The following is a 23,848-nucleotide window of genomic DNA, read 5'->3' as shown; positions in this document are numbered from 1 at the left end:
ACAAGAAAATACCTTCCTAAGATGCAAATCCTACATCTGCTTCTTAGTTGTCCTTTATATATAACAAAATTAAATAGTGCTAGATTAACAAAGATAAAATCAATAAAAATTAAATCTGAAGACTGGAATAATAAAGACCATAAATACTTTCAAAATCTACTGTCTTTGTCACTCAACAAATGTTTATTAATTAATTAATTAATACAATGCCTACATTGTATACTTTCTGACCAAGAAACCAAAATAGTACCTACTGATCAAGTGTTTCATGGGGAGGTTTTAAAAAGTATGTTCTAAGGCCAGTCATTAGAGATGCTGGTCATACAGGCAAAGGGAGATATAGGTATACTCCATTTTATTGCACTTCGCTTTATTTGCCATGCACAGGAATTATGTTTTTTTTTTAAACAAATTGAAGCTTGTGGCAACCCTACTTTAAACAAATCTATTGGTGCCATTTTCCAAACAGAATATGCTCAGTTTGTGTCTTTGTATCACATTGTGGTAATTCTCAAAATGTTTCTATTATTATATTTGTTTTGGTGATCTGAGACAAGTGATCTTTAATATTACTACTTTAATTGTTTTGGGAGGGTGCCATGAACTGGACCCATATAAGACTCTGAGCCTTTGTGTGTTCTGACTGGTCCATATTGCTGATTAGCCTTGCCTTCATCTCTCTCTATTTCTCTCTCTCTCTCTTGCCACCACCATCCTTGGGCCTCCATCTATTCTCTGAGACACAAAAAGATTGAAATTAGGCCAATGAGTAACCCTACAATGGCCTCTAAATGTTCAAGTGGAAAGAAGAGTTGCACATCTCACACTTTAAATCAAAAGCTAGAAATGATCAAGCTTAGTGAGAAAGGTATACTGAAAGATGAGATGGTCTGAAAGCTGGGCCTCTTGCACCAAATACTCAGTCAAGCTGTGAATGCAAAGCAAAAGTTCTCGAGGGAAATTAAAAGTACTAGTCCAGTGAACACATGAATCACAAGAAATAAAAACAGCCTTACTGCTGATAAGAGAATGTTTTTGTGGTCTGGATAGAAAATCAAACCAGCCACACATTCCCTTAAAACAGAGCAAGACTTTAACTCTCTTCAGTTATATGAAGGTTGAGAGAGGTGAGGAAGCTGCAGAAGAAAAGTCTGAAGCTCACAGAGGTTGGTTCATGAGGTTTATGGAAAGAAGTTGTCTCTATGTGTCTCAAAGTGCAAGGTGAAGCACCAAATGCTGATACAGAAGGCCCAGCAAGTTATCCAAAGGATCTAGCTAGGATAATTGATGAAGGTGGCTATACTAAACAACAGGTTTTTGGTTTAAACAAAACACCCTTCCTTTGGATGAAGATGCTGTGCAGGACTTTCACAGATAGAAGTCAATGCATGGCTTTAGAATTTTAAAGCTCAAGCTGACTCTCTTGTCAAGGGAGAGTAATTACACTAATACAGCTGGTGTTTAAGTTGAAACCAGTGTTCATTTGCAATTCCAAAAAACCTAGGGCCCTCAAACAGTATGCTAAATCTACTGTGCCCTCTGGTCTGTAAATGAAACAACAAAGCCTGGATGACATCTGTTTACACATCTGTTTACAACATGGTTTACTGGATATTTTAAGCCCATTGTTGAAGAGCTATTGCTGAGGGGAAAAAAAAGACTCTTTATAAAATATTACTGTTCACTCACAGTGCACTAAATGGATACGGACAATGAGATTAATATTGTTCATGCCTGCTGATACAACATCCATTGTGCAGCCATGGATCAAGGAGCAATTTTGACTTTCAAGTCTTATTATTAGGTTGATGCAAAAGTAATTGCGGTTTCAGACCATGAATCATCATAACCAGACTTGAACACATCTTTATTAATCAAAATAGGAACCATTACAAGTAACACGTTTTTGACAACGAGAAGTTTGCTTATTCATTTAGCATAAAAATCTGTGCTTCAGGATTTGATGAATTCTTGGAAAGCATTTTCTGCCTCCTGCTGGTTGTGGGAGCATTTTCTCTGCAAAAAGTTGTCAAGACACTTGAAGAAGTGGTAGTTGGTTGGCAACAGCTCAGGTGAATATGGTGGATGAGGCAAAACTTCGTAGGCCAATTCATTCGATTTTTGAAGTATTGGTTGTGTGACGTGCAGTTGGGTGTTGTTGAGAAGAACTGGGCCCTTTCTGTTGACAAATGCTAACTGTAGATGTTGTGGTTTTCCATGCATCTCATTGATTTGCTGAGCATACCTCTCAGATGTAATGATTTTGCCAAATTCACATAACTGTAGTGGATCAGACTGGCAGCAGATCACCAAACAGTGACCATGACCTTTTATCGGTACAAGTTTGGCTATGGGAAGTTCTTTGGAGCTTCTTCTCGGTCTAGCCACTGAGCTGGTCACCGCTGGTTGTCATATAAAATCCACTTTTCATCGCACGTCACAATCCAATTGAAAAATGGTTCATTGTTGTTGTGTAGAATAAGAGAAGACAACACTAAAGACGACGATTTTTTAAATTTTCAGTCAGCTCATGAGGCACCCAGTTATCGAGCTTTTCCCCCTTTTCCACTTGCTTCAAATGCTGAACCACCATAGAATGGTCGACGCTGAGTTCTTTGGCAACTTCTCATGTAGTTTTAAGAGGATCAGCTCCGATGACGCTCTTAATTGGTCACTGTCACCTTCCAATGGCTGGCCACTGTGCTCCTCGTCTTCAAGGCTCTCATCTCCTTTGCAAAATTTCTTGAACCATCACTACACTGTATATTCATTAGCAGTTCCTGGGCCAAATGTGTTGATGTTGCAAGTTGTCTCCACTGCTTTATGATCCATTTTTAATTCAAAGAAGAAAGTCGCTCAGATTTGCTTTTTGTCTTAACATCATTTCGATAGTCTAAGGTAAATATCAAATATACAGCAAGCAATAAGTCATTAGAAAAAATATATAAACCAAGAAATGCACATTAAAATGATGTATAACATGACTGCATTTATGAAGAATGCATTCCAATATCAAATGGCAAATATCCACAATGCAAAACTGCAATTACGTTTACACCAACATTAATATTTAAGAAAAAACATTTTTTACGGCTAAAGTTGCCATAGATAGTGATGCCTCTGATGATCTGGGTAAAGTCAATTGACACTCTCCTGGAAAGGATTCACCATTCTAGATGCCATTAAAAACATTTCATGGCTCCTGGGAAGAGGTCAAGATATCAACATTCACAGTTTAGAAGAAGTTGATTCTAGCCCTCATGGATGACTTTGAGAGGTGCAAGACTTCAGTGGGGGAAGTAACTACAGAGACAGAGAGAGAGATCAGTCGCTCAGTCGTGTCTGATTCTTTGCAACCCCATGAATCGCAGCACGCCAGGCCTCCCTGTCCATCACCAACTCCCGGAGTTCACTCAGACTCACGTCCATCGAGTCAGTGATCCCACCCAGCCATCTTATCCTCTGTTGTCCCCTCCTCCTCCTGCCCCCAATCCCTCCCAGCATCAGTCTTTTCCAATGAGTCAACTCTTTGCATAAGGTGGCCAAAGTACTGGAGTTTCAGCTTTAGTATCATTCCTTCCAAAGAAATCCCAGGGCTGATCTCCTTCAGAATGGACTGGTTGGATCTTCTTGCAGTCCAAGGGACTCTCAAGAGTCTTCTCCAACACCACAGTTCAAAAGCATCAATTCTTCGGCACTAAGCCTTCTTCACAGTCCAACTCTCACATCCATACATGACCACAGGAAAAACCATAGCCTTGTCTAGCCAGACCTTTGTTGGCAAAGTAATGTCTTTGCTTTTGAATATGCTGTCTAGGTTGGTCATAACCTTCCTTCCAAGGAGTAAGCGTCTTTTAATTTCATGGCTGCAGTCACCATCTGTAGTAATTTTGGAGCCCAGAAAAATAAAGTCTGATACTGTTTCCACTGTTTCCCCATTGATTTCCCATGAAGTGATGGGACCAGATGCCATGATCTTCGTTTTCTGAATGTTGAGCTTTAAGCCAACTTTTTCACTCTCCACTTTCACTTTCATCAAGAGGCTTTTGAGTTCCTCTTCACTTTCTGCCATAATTGTGGTGTCATCTGCATATCTGAGGTTATTGATATTTCTCCCGGCAATCTTGATTCCAGCTTGTGTTTCTTTCAGTCCAGCGTTTCTCATGATGTACTCTGCATAGAAGTTAAATAAGCAGGGTGACAATATACAGCCTTGATGAACTCCTTTTCCTATTTGGAACCAGTCTGTTGTTTCATGTCCAGTTCTAACTGTTGCTTCCTGACCTGCATATGACATAAATAGCAAGAGAATTAGATTTGGAAGTGGAGCCTGAAGATGGGACTGAATTGCTATAATCTTACGATGAAGCTTTAACAGGTGAAGTGGAGTTGCTTCTTATGGTTAAGCAAATCAACTTGTTTCTTGAGGTGGAATCTACTCTTGGTAAAGATGCCATGAAGATTGTTGAAATGACAACAAAAACTTTTAAATATTACATAACTTAGTTGATAAAACAACAGCACAGCTTGAGCAGATTGATTGCAATTTAAAAAAACATTCTACTGTGGATAAATGCTATCAAACAGCATTGCCTGCTACAGAGAAATCATTTGTCAAAGAGGCAGCATGTCATCTTATTTGAAGAAGTTGCTGCAACCACCCCGACCTTCAGCCTGATTAGTCAGCAACCGTCAACAGCAGGGTAAGACCCTCCACCATTGAAAAGATTACAATTTGCTGAAGGCTCAGATGATAGTTAGCATTCTTTTAGCAATAAAGTATTTTTAAACAAGTTATGTATGTTTTTTAAAGACATATTGCTATTGCTCACTTAATAGACTACAGTATATTATAAACATCACTTTTATATGCACCAGGAAACCAAAAAGTTTGTGTGACTCACTTTATTGCTATATTCACTTTATTATGGCGTTCTGAAATTGAACCTGCAATATCTCCAAGGTATGACTGTATCTAGCTAGGTATTGGTATGTTTTTTTAAGAACCTTTTTCTGACATGTGCTTCCCAGGTGATGCTAGCAGTAAAGAACCTGCCTACCAATGCAGGAGACATAAGAGACGTGGGTTTAATCCCTGGGTTGGGAAGATCCCCTGGAGGAGGGCATGGCAACACACTCCAATATTCTTGCCTAGAGAATCCCATGGACAGAGGAGTCTGGCGGGCTATAAGTCCATAGGGTCACCAAGAGGCAGACACGACTGAAGTGACTGAGCACACACACACGTTTCTGACACCACCAGGTTTGGGAACAGCTCTAGAAATTCAAAAGCTGAATCAGATATGTACACTGCTCTAAGAAAATTACAATCCTTGTCCATATTCTGTGTATGTTGATTATGTTCCAGAGCTTCATAAAGACTCATAATTTCACACATGGGAGTTTTCTTTCCTTTATTGCTAAGGAACTTTATGGGGGTTTTCCTGGTGGCTCAGTGGTAAAGAACCAACCTGCAATGCAAGAGAGGCAGGTTCAATCACTGGATTGGGAAGATTACCCTGGAGAAGGAAATGGCAACCCACTCCAGTATTCTTGCCTGGAAAATCCCAGGGACAGAGGAGCTGGGCGGGCCACAGTCCACAGGGTCACAAAGAATCAGACATGACTTACCGACTAAACAACAAGGAACTTTATGCATCTGATCCATTACTCGTTATACATATTATACAGTGATAGAACACTAATAATTTGACAGGGACATCAGCAGATGCTGACTAGCCTTAATAATCAGTGTGACCTGACTGACCACCCAGGTTCTCCGTGATATATAATGTCAATTTTCAATTATCTTCAAATAGATTATCCACAGTGAAAGCTTAAGTGTCTCCATATGCTGGCGTATGCTTCCCTGATTCCATTTGTTTATATACAAGGAATGAAAACTTATTTTAAAAGCAGCTAAATAAACATTATTGGCCTAAAAATCACATAAATAACTTCAAAGTAAATCATGTTATTTTGAAATTTTTAAAAACCTTTGTATTACTGATGCAGTTCTTCCCTTCTCTCATATGTTTTAAAAGAGCTATCTGCATAAACACTAAAATCTATAAAGTCAGGGATATAACATAAATATTGTAATTATTTTAAGTGATATGGACAACTTAGAGGACTTGTTTACATACACATATTTTTCCTCTTCTAATAAGACAGTTATTTTGTAATATTTATAAAATAAATTTATTTTATTTTAGCAGATATTTTATTTTATTTTAGCAAATATTTTATTTTATTTTAGCAGATATTTTATTTTATTTTATTTCAGCAGATATTTCTCTGCTGAATACTCCTGTGATAGGATTATCCTCATTTCTGACCCTGGAAAAATCCTCATAAAAATACTTTTCTTCTTCCATAGCTGCTTATCATTTGGCAATGTAGGAAAGACAAACAATTCTATTATGTCTATACATTAAACATTGCAGTCTTTTTAGTTATGTGAAGCAGGTATCTGTAACTATTTTAAAATATTTTATATCACTGTACATAACTCTGTAAAGGCTTTTAATTTTTACTGATCACTTACTATGTATAACACTCTAGATTAAAAACTTAAAATTGGTTGTAGAGAACAAATTGGAAAGATTAAAATAATGCAATATGTTCTTTACTCTCAATGAATTTATAATATGGTGATAAATACAGACATTAAATATAAATAATAGATGGCAGCGAGTGGAAAAGGAGGAGAAAAGAAAGTAGTAGGTACATCTTGAATATGAAATTGGACAACATTACCTTTTTAAAATAAAATATTATATACCCTTTCAGGGGCATAGTCAGTTGTAAGCAGTCTTGTTTTCTTGTCAAGGAAATGAGATGAAAAAGCTGCTTTGAAGTCCGGTCTCAAGTATCAAAGTTAGATGTGAGATGTCTCTGGAGGTTTTATCTGAACCCAAGGTATATGTGCATCATATGTGTTTCAATTACCAATGATACACATATATGTATCATCAGTAAAACCAGTTCAGTTCACTTCAGTCACTCAGTCCTGTCCGACTCTTTGCGACCCCATGAATCACAGCACGCCAGGCCTCCCTGTCCATCACCAACTCCTGGAGTTCACGTCCATAGAGTCAGTGATGCCATCCAGCCATCTCGTCCTCTCTCGTCCCCTTCTCCTCCTGCCCCCAATCCCTCCCAGCATCAGAGGCTTTTCCAATGAGTCAACTCTTTGCATGAGATGGCCAAAGTACTGGAGTTTCAGTTTTAGCATCATTCCCTCCAAAGAAATCCCAGGGCTGATCTCCTTCAGAATGGACTGGTTGGATCTCTTTGCAGTCCAAGGGACTCTCAAGAGTCTTCTCCAACACCACAGTCAAAAGCATCAATTCTTCAGCACTCAGCTTTCTTCACAGTCCAACTCTCACATCCATACATGACCACTGGAAAAAACATAGCCTTGACTAGACAAACCTTTGTTGGCAAAGTAATGTCTCTGCTTTTGAATATGCTATCTAGATTGGTCATAACTTTCCTTCCAAGGAGTAAGTGCCTTTTAATTTCATGGCTGCAGTCACCATCTGCAGTGGTTTTGCAGCCCAAAGAAATAAAGTCTGACACTATTTCCACTGTTTCCCCATCGATTTCCCATGAAGTGATGGGACCAGATGCCTGATCTTCATTTTCTGAATGTTGAGCTTTAAGCCGACTTTCTCACTCTCCTTTTTCACTTTCATCAAGAGGCTTTTGAGTTCCTCTTCACTTTCTGCCATAAGGGTGGTGTCATCTGCATTATCTGAGGTTATTGATATTTCTCTCAGCAATCTTGATTCCAGCTTGTGCTTCTTCCAGACCAGCGTTTCTCATGATGTACTCTGCATATAAGTTAAATAAGCAGGGTGACAATATACAGCCTTGACATACTCCTTTTCCTATTTGGAACCAGTCTGTTGTTCCATGTCCAGTTCTAACTGTTGCTTCCTGATCTACATACAAATTTCTCAAGAAGCAGGTCAGGTAGTCTGGTATTCCCATCTCTTTCAGAATTTTCCACAGTTTATTGTGATCCACATAGTCAAAGGCTTTTGCATAGTCAATAAAGCAGAAATAAATGTTTTTCTGGAACTCTCTTGCTTTTTCGATGATCCAGCGGATGTTGGCAATTTGATCTCTGGTTCCTCTGCCTTTTCCTAAACCAGCTTGAACATCTGGAAGTTCACGGTTCACGTAATGCTGAAGCCTGGCTTGGAGAATTTTGAGTATTATTTTACTAGCATGTGAGATGAGTGCAATTGTGCAGTAGTTTGAGCATTCTTTGGCATTGCCTTTCTTTGGGACTGGAATGAAAACTGACCTTTTCCAGTCCTGTGGCCATTGCTGCGTTTTCCAAATTTGCTGGCATATTGAGTGCAGCACTTTCACAGCATCATCTTTCAGGATTTGAAATAGCTTAACTGGAATTCCATCACTTCCACTAGTTTTGTTCATAGTGATGCTTTCTAAGGCCCACTTGACTTCACATTCCAGGATGTCTGGCTCTAGGTGAGTGATCACACCATCGTGATTATCTGGATTGTAAAGATCTTTTTTGCATAGTTCTTCTGTGTATTCTTGTCACCTCTTCTTAATATCTTCTGCTTCTGTTAGGTCCATACCATTTCTGTCCTTTATTGGGCCCATCTTTGCATGAAATGTTCCCTAGGTATCTCTAATTTTCTTGAAGAGATCCTTAGTCTTTCCCATTCTGTTGTTTTCCTCTATTTCTTTGCATTGATCGCTGAGGAAGGCTTTCTTATCTCTTCTTGCTATTCTTTGGAACTCTGCATTCAGATGCTTATATCTTTCCTTTTCTCCTTTGCTTTTTGCTTCTCTTCTTTTCACAGCTATTTGTAAGGCCTCCTCAGACAGCCATTTTGCTTTTTTGCATTTCTTTTCCATGGAGATGGTCTTGATTCCTGTCTCCTGTACAATATCACGAACCTCCGTCCATACTTCATCAGGCACTGTATCTATCAGATCTAGTCCCTTAAATCTATTTCTCACTTCCACTGTATAATCATAAGGGATTTGATTTAGGTCATACCTGAATGGTCTAGTGGTTTTCCCTACTTTCTTCAATTTCAGTCTGAATTTGGCAATAAGGAGTTCATGATCTGAGCCACAGTCAGCTCCTGGTCTTGTTTTGGTTGACTCTATAGAGCTTCTCCATCCTTGGCTGCAAAGAATAGAATCAATCTGATTTTGGTGTTGACCATCTGGTGATGTCCATGTGTAGAGTCTTCTCTTGTGTTGTTGGACGAGGGTGTTTGCTATGACCAGTGCATTTTCTTGGAAAAACTCTATTAGTCTTTGCCCTGCTTCATTCCGTATTCCAAGACCAAATTTGCCTGTTACTCCAGGTGTTTCTTGACTTCCTACTTTTGCATTCCAACCCCCTATAATGAAAAGGACATCTTTTTTGGGTGTTAGTTCTAAAAGGTCTTGTAGATCTTCGTAGAACCATTCAACTTCAGCTTCTTCAGTGTTACTGGTTGGGGCATAGACTTGGATTACTATGATACTGAATAGTTTGCCTTGGAAACGAACAGAGATCGTTCTGTCGTTTTTGAGATTGCATCCAAGTACTGCATTTCAAACTCTTTTGTTGACCATGATGGCTACTCCATTTCTTCTGAGGGATTCCTGCCTGAAGTAGTAGATATAATGGTCATCTGAGTTAAATTCACCCATCCAGTCCATTTTAGTTCACTGATTCCTAGAATGTTGATGTTCACTCTTGCCATCTCCTGTTTGACCACTTCCAATTTGCCTTGATTAATGGACCTGACATTCCAGGTTCCTATGCAATATTGCTCTTTACAGCATCGAACCTGCTTCTATCACCAGTCTCATTCACAATTGGGTATTGTTTTTGCTTTGGCTCCAACCCTTCATTTTTTCTGGAGTTATTTCTCCACTGATCTCCAGTAGCATATTGGGCACCTACTGACCTGGGGAGTTCCTCTTTCAGTATCCTATCATTTTGCCTTTTCATACTGTTCATGGGGTTCTCAAGGCAAGAATACTGAAGTGGTTTGCCATTCCCTTCTCCAGTGGACCACATTCTGTCAGACCTCTCCACCATTACCTGCCCATCTTGGGTGGCCCCACAAGGCATGGCTTAGTTTCATTGAGTTAGACAAGGCTGTGGTTCTAGTGTGATTAGATTGACTATTTTTCTCTGAGTATGGTTTCAGTGTGTCTGCGCTCTGATGCCCTCTTGCAACACCTACCATCTTACTTGGGTTTCTCTTACCTTGGATGTGGGGTATCTCTTCACAGCTGCTCCAGCAAAGCGCAGCCACTGCTCCTTACCTTTGATGAGGGCTATCTCCTCACTGCCGCCCCTTCTGACCTTGAACATGGAATAGCTCCTCTAGGCCAGCAACTCAAATAGAGGGATGACTATGAATCCCTGAGACCATCGTTCTCCTCTCTCCTCTCTCTTCTCTCCACTCCCCTTCTCCACACATAAATTGGCTGATAAAACAGACAAAAATGAGGACTGCAGTTACACACTGTTTCACTTTCTTCTAATGAGGCTGTAAGCACCAATTTAGACATTCTAGCCCTCTATCTACTTGGTTTTATTTTTGCTTGTTTAGCTTGACTCCCATCCCTCAAACTGATTGAAACTTCTTTTGTTCTTTCAATGTGTGCAGTTTCATTCCACAAGTAAACGATAGTCGTCATAACAGGAATTCCTTTTGTTTCTTTAAATTTTGCTCTGTTTTGGTTAAATTATGTTGTAAACTAAGTAAGATCTTTATAAAGGGCAATATAAACATGTAATAAAAGTTACAGCAAATGATTGCAGTACCTAAACAAATGTGTTCCCACATTGGGTTTAGCTGAGATAATCCAACAGCTGTTGTCTGAAAACTTTTAAAAACCATATTCACTGTGATTTTTAGCTCTTAGTCTTATTGCTTATTTCTAGTAGTCCCTTAAAATAAGGAATGCTATCACTTTCGGCATAAGCAATATTATTTTTTAAGCAGAAATCAAATGTCAAAATAAATCCAAACGGGTAAATCCTGTCTTAATAGTGAACATATGTTTCTTGTTCTCTGCTTGCTAAACCCAGATGTTAATTACTGCATTTGTCACTATATTGCTCTTTTCCTATTTGAAGCTGGCTGAGCTTATGATGCAGGCAGGATAAATGTCATATGTGTATCATCAGTAAAACTAAGATTATTTTTCAGACTCTGGAAAAATGCTGATGACATTTTAGAGCCAGGATTATAAAAGATTCCTTAGAAGTTCACTATTTTTCACAGTGCCATTCTTCCATGTAACTCCAATACAAATATAGTGGGTTGAACTACATTAAAGACTGGACATTCTGACAAGCTGCTCTATGAAAAAAGCAATAAAATATAATTACTGTTCAACTTTGATTTAAAACTCTTAAAGGAATTCATTTTTAAATTCACATTTTTATAGTGCTTCATGGTGTTTGAGAGAGATAGATTTAGCTTATTGTTTTAACTTGTTGAAACTAAATCTTGCAGTCAGTTCTAGATGTTGGCTGGCCAGTTAATAAATGGGAATTCTTAATGTGTTATTTTAAAGAAAGAAAAAATTGATCTCAGTGTCATATTACATTACTTCTGATCTTTGCAAGGATTTAACTCTCTGTCGTCTTTGAGAACAAGAATATATTCATATGATATTAGAAAAACACTTAGGTTTTGGGTGACTTTGAATTGATCAACTCTCTCAAAAATCAATTATTTAAAATTACAAACGACTTATTAATATAATTGGTAAACAAACTATTAATATGAGCTCTGAATTTGAAATATAAGCTGATGGAGATTTTGGTTTAAAATTGCTCAGTTGGCTTTTAGATTTACTTTTTGCTGACTGAATTTCTAATTTAAAAACACATTATTAGACATTAAGAATCCTGTATTAGTTAAATAAAGATCAACTTTAGCAAAGAAAAAATATGTATAACCTCATAGTGTATTTAGTATAGCTTAGTGCATTTACCTGGATCATTGATATCAAAGTTCAATAACTTTAGAATCATTTAAGATGAATGGAAGTGGAAGTGAGAAATAGATTTAAGGGCCTAGATCTGGTAGATAGAGTGCCTGATGAACTATGGACAGAGGTTTGTGACATTGTACAGGAGACAGGGATCAAGACCATCCCCAAGAAAAAGAAATGCAAAAAAGCAAAATGGCTATCTGAGGAGGCCTTACAAATAGCTGTGAAAAGAAGAGAAGCTAAAAGCAAAGGAGAAAAGGAAAGATATAAGCATCTGAATGCAGAGTTCCAAAGAATACCAAGGAAAGATAAGAAAGCCTTCCTCAGTGATCAATGCAAAGAAATAGAGGAAAACAACAGAATGGGAAAGACTAGAGATCTCTTCAAGAAAATCAGAGATACCAGGGAACATTTCATGCAAAGATGGGCTCGATAAAGGACAGAAATGGTATGGACCTTACAGAAGCAGAAGATGTTAAGAGGTGGCAAGAATACACAGAAGACCTGTGCAAAAAAGATCTTCATGACCCAGATAATGATGATGGTATGATCACTCACCTACAACCAGAAATCCTGGAATGTGAAGTCAAGTGGGCCTTAGAAAGCATCACTACGAACAAAGCTAGTGGAAGTGATGGAATTCCAGTTGAGCTATTCCAAATCCTGAAAGATGATGCTATGAAAGTGCTGCACTCAATATGTCAGCAAATTTGGAAAACTCAGCAGTGGCCACATGACTGGAAAAGGTCAGTTTTCATTCCAATCCCAAAGAAAGGCAATGCCAAAGAATGCTCAAACTACTGCACAATTGCACTCATCTCACACGCTACTAAAGTAATACTCAAAATTCTCCAAGCCAGGCTTCAGCATTACGTGAACTGTGAACTTCCAGATGTTCGAGCTGGTTTTAGAAAAGGCAGAGGAACCAGAGATCAAATTGCCAATATCCGCTGGCTCATCAAAAAAGCAAGAGAGTTCCAGAAAAACATCTATTTCTGCTTTATTGACTATGCAAAAGCCTTTGACTGTGTGGGTCACAATAAACTGTGGGAAATTCTGAAAGAGATGGGAATACCAGACCACCTGATCTGCCTCTTGAGAAACCTATATGCAGGTCAGGAAGCAAGAGTTAGAACTGGACATGGAACAACAGACTGGCTCCAAATAGGAAAAGGAGTACATCAAGGTTATATATTGTCACCCTGCTTATTTAACTTCTATGCAGAGTACCTCATGAGAAACGCTGGTCTGGAAGAAGCACAAGCTGGAATCAATATTGCTGGGAGAAATATCAATAACCTCAGATATGCAGATGACACCACCATTATGGCAGAAAGTAAAGAGGAACTAAAAAGCCTCTTCATGAACGTGAAAAAGGAGAGTGAGAAAGTCGGCTCAACATTCAGAAAACTAAGATCATGGCATCTGGTCCCATCACTTCATGGGAAATAGATAGGGAAACAGTGGAAACAGTATCAGATTTTATTTTTTGAGGGGGCTCCAAAATCACTGCAGATGGTGATTGCAGCCATGAAATTAAAAGATGCTTACTCCTTGGAAGGAAAGTTATGACCAACCTAGACAGTATATTCAAAAGCAGAGACATTACTTTGCCAACAAAGGTCCATGTATGGATGTGAGAGTTGGACTGTGAAGAAAGTTGAGCACCAAAGAATTGATGCTTTTGAACTGTGGTGTTGGAGAAGACTCTTGAGAGTCCCTTGGACTGCAAGGAGATCCAACCAGTCCATCCTAAAGGAGATCAGTCCTGGGTGTTCATTGCAAGGACTGATGCTGAAGCTGAAACTCCAATACTCTGGCCACCTCATGCGAAGATTTGACTCATTGGAAAAGACTCTGATGCTGGGAAAGATTGAGGGCAGGAGGAGAAGGGGACAACAGAGGAGGAGATGGCTGGATGGCATCACCGACTCAATGGACATGAGTTTGGGTAAACTCTAGGAGCTGGTGATGGAAAGGGAGGCCTGGCGTGTTGCCATTCATGGGGTCGCAAAGAGTGGGACACAAATGAATGACTGAACTGAACTGAACTGAAGATGAATATCAACCATGCATTAATTTATTCACCAAGTATATAATGTTTTACATAGGAAGGATGTTCCATATATTAACAACTGTTAGGGCACATGAACTGATTAATCAGGATAAATGCAGGCCAACAACCCACCTTTTTGGCCATACATGCTTGCATTGGTTGAATGTTTGTTGTGATGGATAAAACTACAGGAGGAGCAGTGGGGAGTGAAGGTTTTCAGGAGTTTGGATCAAAATACACTGAGTTGCTTATGAGGCTTTTAAGTAGAGATGTCCAGTAGAAAATTGACTATTTTCAGTTGAGGGGAAAAGAGAGACTGGAAATATAAATATTGGAGTTTCAGCTAATAATTGGTTTTTCTTGCCATGAGCCTGGATATTACTTAGGGTAAAAATGTAAATATTAAAGAGAAGAGGTCTGAGGATGAGACCATGTAGCACACCAATTTTGAAATTTGAGATGATGGAAGAGAATCAATCTAAGAGACTGAGAAAAAGCAATCTGTTAGAAACTGAAAGAATCTGGTGCCTGGAATTCAAGAGAAGGAAATATTTCAAAGAAGAAGGGATGATGACATCCTGTTTCAGATGCTACTGATGGGTCAAAAATTGAGAACTGACCACTGGATTAACAAAATGGATATCTTTGGTGAATTTACCAAGTCAGTTTGATGAGAGTGTTGGGAACAAAAATCTGATTAAAATGGGCTCAAAGGAGAATGTGAAGAGAGAAATTTGGGGTAGAAAGAAGAAAACAATCCTTGTAGAATCTTTGCTCTAAGGATGAATGGGGAGGGGAGACAAAGGAGGAGGGGGAAAATAGTGTGCAGGGAAATGTAAGTCAAGAATTTTTTTTTTTTTTTTTAATGAATGATGTATAAGCTGGTAGGAAAATCCACTAAAGAATCAAAAATTGGTGATGCACTTAGCCAGATATCAGAGTGATGACGTAAAGTAGAGAAGAAGGCATGCTATCTGGTGCCCAATCAGTCTCAAATTAGAGCACAGGCAGTCCACCTACGTAGCAGACAAAATGGCAGAGGTATGGTAAGATAATAGATATTGGGAGCTTATAAAAATTCTTCTCTGTGGCTGTTTTTTCTATCAACAAGAAGATTGAAAGATGGAGAAAGCATGTTCACATTTTGAGGAGTGAGGTTAAGACATTAAATAGTCCTATAGGTGAATGGAACACCAAATGGGATAGTGATATGTGTAAAATTGCCAGAAAATCTTGAATGCCAATTCAAGTACCATCGGGTAGTGGGCTTGAGGTGACAGTAAGATCAGTAAGCATGAATGAGTGATTTTCTTTAGCAATATTCTTCAGGCCTGTTACAGTTGCAGAGTTGGCAGAGAGTAACCAGAGTTATTTTGTTTTCATTTTTTGCAAGTGAATGATAACATAAAGGGGAGAAAGGGTCAAAGGAGTTGAAAGGAGTATGCAAGAGAGTTATTATAAGTATCGACCATGAGATCCATATTGGCTAAGGAAGGATATGAGAATATGAGAGGGGTTAAGTTCAGTGTAAAGATCAACAGATTGTTCAAGTTACATAACTAGAGGAAGTGAGCTGAAAAGGAGGGAGCAGGTGCTTGTAGCCTCAGAGGCTAGAAATCAAGAAAATGGAAGAACTTCAGTCATTGATCAAGATAAGATCAATAGAACAAAAGTGAGCAATGGAGTGAGATGCAGAATAAGATTACTGGATGAAATGAATGTTTTTTTAAAAGGATGTTTTGTGTCAATATTAAAGTATATGACTGATTCATGTCAACGTATGGCAAAAACCACTACAATATTGTAAAGTAATTGGAAAGAAAGAAAGAAAAAGAAAAACATAAGTGTGAATTGTGACTGGTACTATAGGAAAAAATGACAATGTTCCAAGATTTTAAATGTTCTTGGAATAAAGGCCAGTGACCTAGAGCTCAGTAGACAAGTGAAATAAGAGGGAGAGGGCTGTGTAGTAGACATGGATATTCAAAGCAAGGCATTTTTAGATAGGAAGCAAGTGTGGAGATTAGAAGAGAAAGGAGATGCAAGGAGGAGACCTACCCCATCACCAGGACCAGGGTTATAAAGGGAAATGTGAGACAGCACTACCATCATTTCAGAAACTTACAAGGAAAGCAGAGTGGAATACTTGGAGAATAGAATATGTTGAGCTTACAAGGGATTTTGCTGATGACATTCTCTAAGTCTGGCTTCTATTTTTCCTTTCCTCCACAATCCTGCACTGTAAACTTTTTAAGAAATATCTTAGAAATATACTTATCGCATATAAGTATATTGTGTGTGTTAGTTGCTCAGTCATGTCCGACTCTTTGCAACCCCATTGACTGTAGCTCGCCAGGCTCCCCTGTCCATGGAATTTTCCAGACAGAAATACTAGAGTGGGTTGCCATTCCCTTCTCCAGAATATATAGTATATAAGTATAAAATTATTTTTCTGAAAATAATATCATATTTTTCTGTTTATAACTCATCAATATGTCCCAGTTGCTTCACGCTTGTGCAGAAGACTAGAGTGCCCTAGGATTCCTGCAAAACTCTCTGTAGGCACACCGGTCCTCTAGGTATTCTTCATGTCTATAGGTCATTGGCAGTGGTAACACAGTTGAGCCTGGGCATACCAATTATACTCTACATTCTTTTTTATACTAATTTCAATCAGTCAACCCCTTATGAGTTCTGATATTCAGTTTTCTCATTTCTAGAATGAAGTAGAGTTTTTCCTCTGGGAAACCATTACCTTTTGAAGAATTAAACAGAAAAGTAACATTCTTTGTGATGGGAGAATATTGTAGGTATGTCAGGATATTTAGAATAAGTAGCCTTATTCATTAATTGCCAATTGTACTTGCTAGTCATTGAGACAACCAAAAGTGTGCCCATACATCTTTAAGCATCTTACACTGTAGGATAGCTAGATAAAATGCAGGCTGCCCAGTTAAATCTGAATATGAGATAAATAAATTTCTGGCTCAGAGGGTAAAGAATCTGCCTGCAATATGGGAGACCCAGGTTCTGTCCCTGGGTCAGGAAGATCCCTTGGGAAAGGGCATGGCAACCCACTCCAGTGTTCTTGCCTGGAGAATCCCATGGATAGAGGAGTATGGCCCTCTACAATTCAGGGGACTGCAAAGAGTTGGACATAGCTGAGTGACTAACACTTTAAGTTTTCACACTTGAAATATTGCATGGACATCATCTTTTTTTAAAACATATCAGATCAGATCAGATTAGTCGCTCAGTCGTGTCCAACTCTTTGTGACCATATTAAAAAAAAAAAATTGATTGATTTATCTGTCTGTGCCAGGTCCTAGTTGCAGCATGCAGGATCTTCAATTTTCATTGTGGCATGTAGAAATCTTTCAATTGCAGCATGTGGGATCTAGTTGCTTGACCAGGGATAGAATCCAGCTCCCCTACATTGGGAGCAGAGACTTGGCCACTGGACCACCAAGGAAGTCCCGAGCATCATCTGTTTTTATTAATTATATCTGGCAGTTCTACATTTGGAGAGCCCTGCAGACTAGGAGTATATCTATAGTCAGTGTAAAGAAGGCACGCATAGAGTTGCTCAGTCTACACGACTGAAGACAGCCACACTGCCTGGTGGTCAGTACAAACTCAACTGAAAACACTGGTTCAGGGTTTCAGTGAAAGCAATCGTAGCACTAACATTTCAATAATTCTCCAAACTCTCCAGTAGTGCAATGTGCTAAAAAGCTGTGGGATACATGCGCACAAGTAAAGTCAAATGTGAAAAAAAATTTAATTGATTATTTTGAAATCCAGCAATATCAACTTTCCCATCCTATCATCATTTTTATTAATTTTTTCCCCTTCCATTGACACTGGATCATGTTTCTCATAGAGTGAAAACCATCTTGCCACAAGAAGAAATTAGTGTTAAGCATGTCACCCACACCTGGAATTACAAATGAGGGTTTCAAGGATATGACAGTGTAAACACAAGGGAATAATTAGCTAGTGGTGACATTTCAAACACTAATTGGGGAGTTATTCTGCCTACTACTGAAGTTTAATAACCATTAGGAGGTGAGGTCAAAATGTTGCCAAAATGAGAAGAATAACTGACTAGTTGGCAAAAACCAATGAAGGTCAGATTTCCTTCCACAAATTCTGCACGGTCTGAAATTTGACTTCAGACTCTCAAACTAAAAAACTTGATTTGGTCAGCTCTCTGAATATGGATATATTTCTTGAAGATACATTATTAAACAAGTTCACAAGAGAACAACATGTAGAGATCAAAATTGCTAATCAACTAGTTTATAATGATGCATAAAACTGCTACACAGATAAAAATATTTCCATTAGAAGATCAATGTATTCTATATCTGAAATCAGACCTGTTTTTATTAATAAATATTTATTGAGTAAAACTACTCTACTAGATATGAGTGAATAAATGATATCTGCTCTTGATATCACACTGACTACCCTAAATGAGTAGAGAAAAGAGAATGTGATAAAGCTTGGGCAAGTGGGTGGATAGAGGTGGAAAGAATGGAGAAAGGAACATATAGAAAAGCAGAGGTGAGAGAGCATGAGGAAATACAGTTCAGTAGAGTGGTGGCACTACTCTTGCCTGGAAAATCCCATGGATGGAGGAGCCTGGGGGGCTGCAGTCCATGGGGTCGCTAAGAGTTGGACATGACTGAGCGACTTCACTTTCACTTTTCACTTTCATGCACTGGAGAAGGAAATGGCAACCCACTCCAGTGTTCTTGCCTGGAGAATCCCAGGGACGAGGGAGCCTGGTGGGCTGCCGTCTATGGGGTCACACAGAGTCGGACACGACTGAAGCGACTTAGCAGCGGCAGCAGCATAGTGGTGGCACAGTGGTAAAGCATCTGCCTACAGTGCAGGAGATATGGGAGATGTGGGCTTGATCCCTGGGTCAGGAAGATCTCCTGGAGGAGGAAATGGCAACCCACTCTGGTATTCTTGCCTGAAAAATCCCATGGACAGAGGAGCCTGGTGGGCCACAGTCCATAGGGTTGCAAAGAGTCAGACACTACTTAGTGACTGAGCATGCATGCACAGGAAGAAGTAGCAAATCAAGAGAAAAGAAAATGCATTTAGTTGTGTTCTTTGGGGGTTTTAATTATCTTTAGAATAGTCAAGGAAGCCAATAAAAAGATATTTTGATGTAGTGAAGTAGAGGGCTGAGGTTCAAGAGATAGAATGGAGATAAAACTGTAGATTTGCAAATCATTATAATGTCTATTTTTAAAAAATATTTATGTATTTATTCATTTGTTTATTTGGCTACGCCGGGTCTTAGTTGCGGTGTGTGAACTCTCACCTGTACCATGTGGGATGTAGCTCCTTGACCAGTTATCAAACCTGGGTTCCCTGCATTGGGAGTTCAGAATCTTACCCCTAGACCACCAGGGAATATAGAAGCCACCAAAGGGGATAACATTACCCAGAAAGAACATGTTAGAACAATGAGAGAAATGAGCCAAAAGTGAAGGACACTAGATCTGAAGTTATAAGCAAAACGAAAAGGAGCCTGAAAAAAGTGCAAGAAGAGATGGCAGGACAAATGGAAGAAAAACTGGGAGAACAAGAAAGCAAGTGAAAGAGAATTTTTCACTAAAAATGGAGCAGCTATATATATATAAAGGGCCAAGAAAATCTCTATTGGATTTAGGGGGGGAAAAGACCTTAAACAAGAGAAATGATGGTAAGAGCATTTTCAAAGTTCAATTAATGACAGAAACCTGAGTGTGGTAGATCATAAAGTGAGAGGAAGTTGAAGAAGTGGAATCAGTGTGACTACTGACAGCTCTTCCCATAAGTTTGTGTTAGAGAGGAGAAAAATAACAGGACTTGAAAAGGACATTAATGACAAGAAATTGTTTTTGTATGAGTATACTTTGCATGGTTTGAGAAATTTTATAACTCATCTGGGGTACCATGTCAGTGTATAAGCTGTCCTACTCTTCCACACTGAGAAAACTTTGACTTTTTTTTAAACTTATCTGGTGGGAAAATAGGATACTGAAAACTGAAACTGAAAGTCGTTCAGTCATGTCCGACTCTTTGTGACCCCATGGACTGTACAGTCCATGGAATTCTCTAGGCCAGAATACTGGAGTGGGTAGCCTTTCCCTTCTCCAGGGGATCTTCCCAACCCAGGGACTGAAGCCAGGTCTCCCACATTGCAGGTGGATTCCTTACCAGCTGAACCACAAGGGAAGCCCAGGAAAAATAAGATGGTACCAGCTAAATTGGGTCCTTATTGTTTTTGTCCAAGTTAATATTGTGATGGCGATTACTCCTTATGGACATATTAATCATCCTTCTCTCTCTTTCTGGAATAAAACTTGGAAGGAATGGAAATGGTGAAGGAAAAATTTCTCTAGGAATAACTGTTAGGGCTATAGTCTTTTTGTGCTTTATGTATACTGTGGCCTCCCTTGCAGTTATTTTTAAATAAAGTGAAGTCTCTCAGTCGTGTCCGACTCTTTGCGACCCCGTGGACTGTAGCCCACCAAGCTCCTCCGTCCATGGGATTCTCCAGGCAAGAATACTGGAGTGGGTTGCCATTTCCTTCTCCAGGGGATCTTCCTGACCCAGGGATCGAACCCAGGTCTCCCACATTGCAGGCAGAGGCTTTAACCTCTGAGCCACCAGGGAAGCCCTACTTTTAAATAAGATGCTATTAATAAAATGGACAGAAATGTAAACATCATAAAAAGAGAAATATGGTTGTAAAGTGAAGGGAAATGGCCATACTTGATTCTTAAGGGAGAGAAAGAAAGAGGGAGGAAAGGAAGAGGAAGGAAGGAAGCAAGCAAGAATGAGAGGGAAGGAGGGAGGGAAAGGAGGAAGGAAGAAAAAGACTATAGACTGGGACATTCTACAAGGTTCTTGAGGAGAAAGGTATAGAATCTGGGACACTGAAGGACATGAGCAGCATTCAGTGGTGTTTTAGTTTGCAAGGGCTGCCATAACAAAGTACCATACACTGGGTGACTTAAAACAACAGAAATGCATTGCACCACAGTTCTCAAAGCTGTGAATGAACACCTGAAATCAAGGTGTCACAGGGTTGATTTCTTCTGACAGGTGTGAATGAAGAATCTATCCCAGGCTTTCACCATGGATTGTAGATGATAGATGGCCATCTCCTCCCTGTCTCTCCACACCATCTTTGCAGCATGAAATATGTCTAAATTTCCCCTTTTTATAAAGATACTAGTCATATCGGATGAGAGGTCCACCCTCCACCATATGACCTCATCCTAACTTAACTAATTATATCTGTAGTTATCCTATTTCCAAAGAAGTTCACATTCTGAGCTACTGTGGGTTAGGATTTCAACATTTTGGGGGAGGGTGCAATTCAATTTAGAATAGATGGGAAGAGAGACAGATCTTCCCTTGGAGAAGGAAGAAAAGAGAAAACATGACTTTGTGCATCTGTAGATTTTTCAGCAGGAAATTCAGAAATCTCCATCTGCCTTTTGTTTTTCTCTAGAGTGGAGACAAAATCATCAGGAAAGGAGTCAGAGTTGGAAGCTTAAGTTTCTGGAAAAGGTTGAAAGAACCATTGCACAGAACAAAGCTAGCTGGGGAGGATGGAGAATGTCAGGTGGCTTTGCAGCTAATATGGCATCAGCTTATGATAGTCAAAAGCAGTAATCAGTTATGTAGTGGTGCCCTTCAGATAAAAAAAATATAGGAAAGGCTACTTTGCTTAAAACAAAATGCGTGTCAATATAATGGCTTAAAACAAAATGCCTGTCAGTGTCACTAAGGACAAGTCATTCTGATTCATCAGTTAGCCCATTTATTTGGAGTCCAGGTTAAATGTCAGTTTGTTTGTGATCATATCAGTTTAAAAGAGAAGCACACTCACTTCTTTGTAGTAAAATTACACAGAACTAGAATTTCTGCTGAAGCATTCAATACAATCTGTTTCCTCCACTAATCAGATTGTGTTCTAATACAGAGGTCACCTTTTGCATCTTTCTCTTTCTAAATATACCCTAACATTCCATAATGCTTAAAGCTTAGTGAGCATTTCTAGAACTGAACTCTGAAGAGCAATGGTTTTTCACTGAGTGTCTGTGTCCTACTGAGAGTAATTTTTCTCCAAAACTTTTGTCCAACAGTACACATTTTCTAGAAAAAGGACATGTGAGATTGATGCATAATTATAAAGTTCAAGAGTGTAAACATTGTGGTGAGCTCTAAAAGCGGTGTACACCTGAGCCTCTTAAAGAAATATAAAATAGCCAGATTCTAATCTCGTGAGAGATTAGCTTAATTTAGTGAAAAATTATAGCATTGGCTTAATAGATTTCCTAGTATATTTTGCTTATTTATGGAATATATAAATATAGATATATCTATAAATAAAAACAGGTATATATAAATATTCTATATTTGGGTCAGTGTTTTCAGAGACTAAGAAATAGGAATGATAAATAAATGTATGAAATGAAAAAAATATATTTTGTCTTATTTTTCAGAGTGATTGTGTACTTAGCTTTTTTCTCTCTGAGCCTGTGGAACAAGCAGTGAAAGAATCATCAGCTGTGGACCTAGGCAAGTAATTTTATCATTATTACCATGTACAATTATTGAGTTTCAATATAATTGTGAGGCTTCCCCAGTGGCTCAGTGGTAAAGAATCTGCCTGCCAGTGCAGGAGACCCAGGTTCAATTCCTGGATTGGGAAGATCCCCTGGAGGAGGAAATGGCAACCCACTCCAGTATTCTTGCCTGGAGAATCCTGTGGACAGAGAAGCCTGGTGGGCTACAGGCCATGGGTTGCAGAGTCAGACCACAACAGAGCATGTATGTACAATTATTGAGTTTTAATTGTATAAAAAATAAGAACTATATGTTTTTAATTTTCAAATTAAAATATTTTTAACAATAAGGCTTTCATAGTCTTTTCAAACCATTTTTAACCCCTTAGAATATGTTTATCAAGTTAAATTAAACCCAGGTGTGTTTGTCTAATTATAATAATTCCATGCTACCCCACTATTAACTTATTTCAGTTAATTGTGCTTTGAGGTGGAATTGCATTTCAGAGAGAGAGATCCTGGTTTCCCCTGCATGTAAATCTTACAGTTTACTCAACATCTTAGAAAATAACAAAAATAAATATTGGGCAATAATAATGACCATGAATTATCTAGCAGTTTCATACTTATCTTTTAAAGCTCAATAGTTATTCCACCTCCTTCATGAAGTCTTATTTTATTAACAGGATCCTAAATGAGCCCAGCAAAATTATCTACCCTATTCTCTGCCAAATGTGTGTTAATTCTAATTAATTTCTCTATCATCTCACATAGATTGGCAAAGACTTTTTAAATATCCTATCAATCTAAAGCATTCTTTAATGTAAATCCATTGCCAGTGGCCATCTAATACTGATACTGGTTTTTATCTCACACAAAATTTGCAAACTCATGATTGGCTAGGCCTCACCACCCCCCACCCCAAACTTCCCTTTGCAACTCCCAGTCTTCCTTTTGTCCACATCCACCTTCGTATTCTCTACCTTTAAGATTAGGCCCATCTGCTCATCACCTCTCTCTGTGCCTGATATCCTAGTTACTTACCCCTTATGAGTACAGTTCTCTATAGCCAGATCAGGTCTTATAGTGTGATTGTTTACTGTTACATATTTATTTTTGTGTCTGCCTTGTTTCTCTTGTTAGACTGAAAATAACTTTCAGTCAAGCACTCACTTCTCCACTATGTACTGCTCTACACTAACAA

At 38.8% G+C, this 23,848-nt stretch overlaps 1 protein-coding gene across 6 annotated transcripts in view; it reads left to right on the top strand.

Annotated features, from left to right (window-relative positions):
- Nucleotides 1-23,848, top strand: part of PIK3C2G (phosphatidylinositol-4-phosphate 3-kinase catalytic subunit type 2 gamma) — a 644,646-nt gene that overhangs the window by 566,011 nt on the left and 54,787 nt on the right. For all 6 annotated transcript variants that reach the window (XM_070788624.1, XM_070788625.1, XM_070788623.1 and 3 more), the window contains one exon: nt 22,582-22,657. In XM_070788624.1, the coding sequence (XP_070644725.1) occupies nt 22,582-22,657 (76 nt within the window). The remainder of the gene's footprint in view (nt 1-22,581; nt 22,658-23,848) is intronic.

This window comes from Bos indicus, chromosome 5 (assembly GCF_029378745.1).
Source record: "Bos indicus isolate NIAB-ARS_2022 breed Sahiwal x Tharparkar chromosome 5, NIAB-ARS_B.indTharparkar_mat_pri_1.0, whole genome shotgun sequence".
Taxonomy (NCBI): domain Eukaryota; kingdom Metazoa; phylum Chordata; class Mammalia; order Artiodactyla; family Bovidae; genus Bos; species Bos indicus.
The sequence above is the reverse complement of the archived record's forward strand: the minus strand, read 5'-3'. Positions and strand labels throughout refer to the sequence as shown.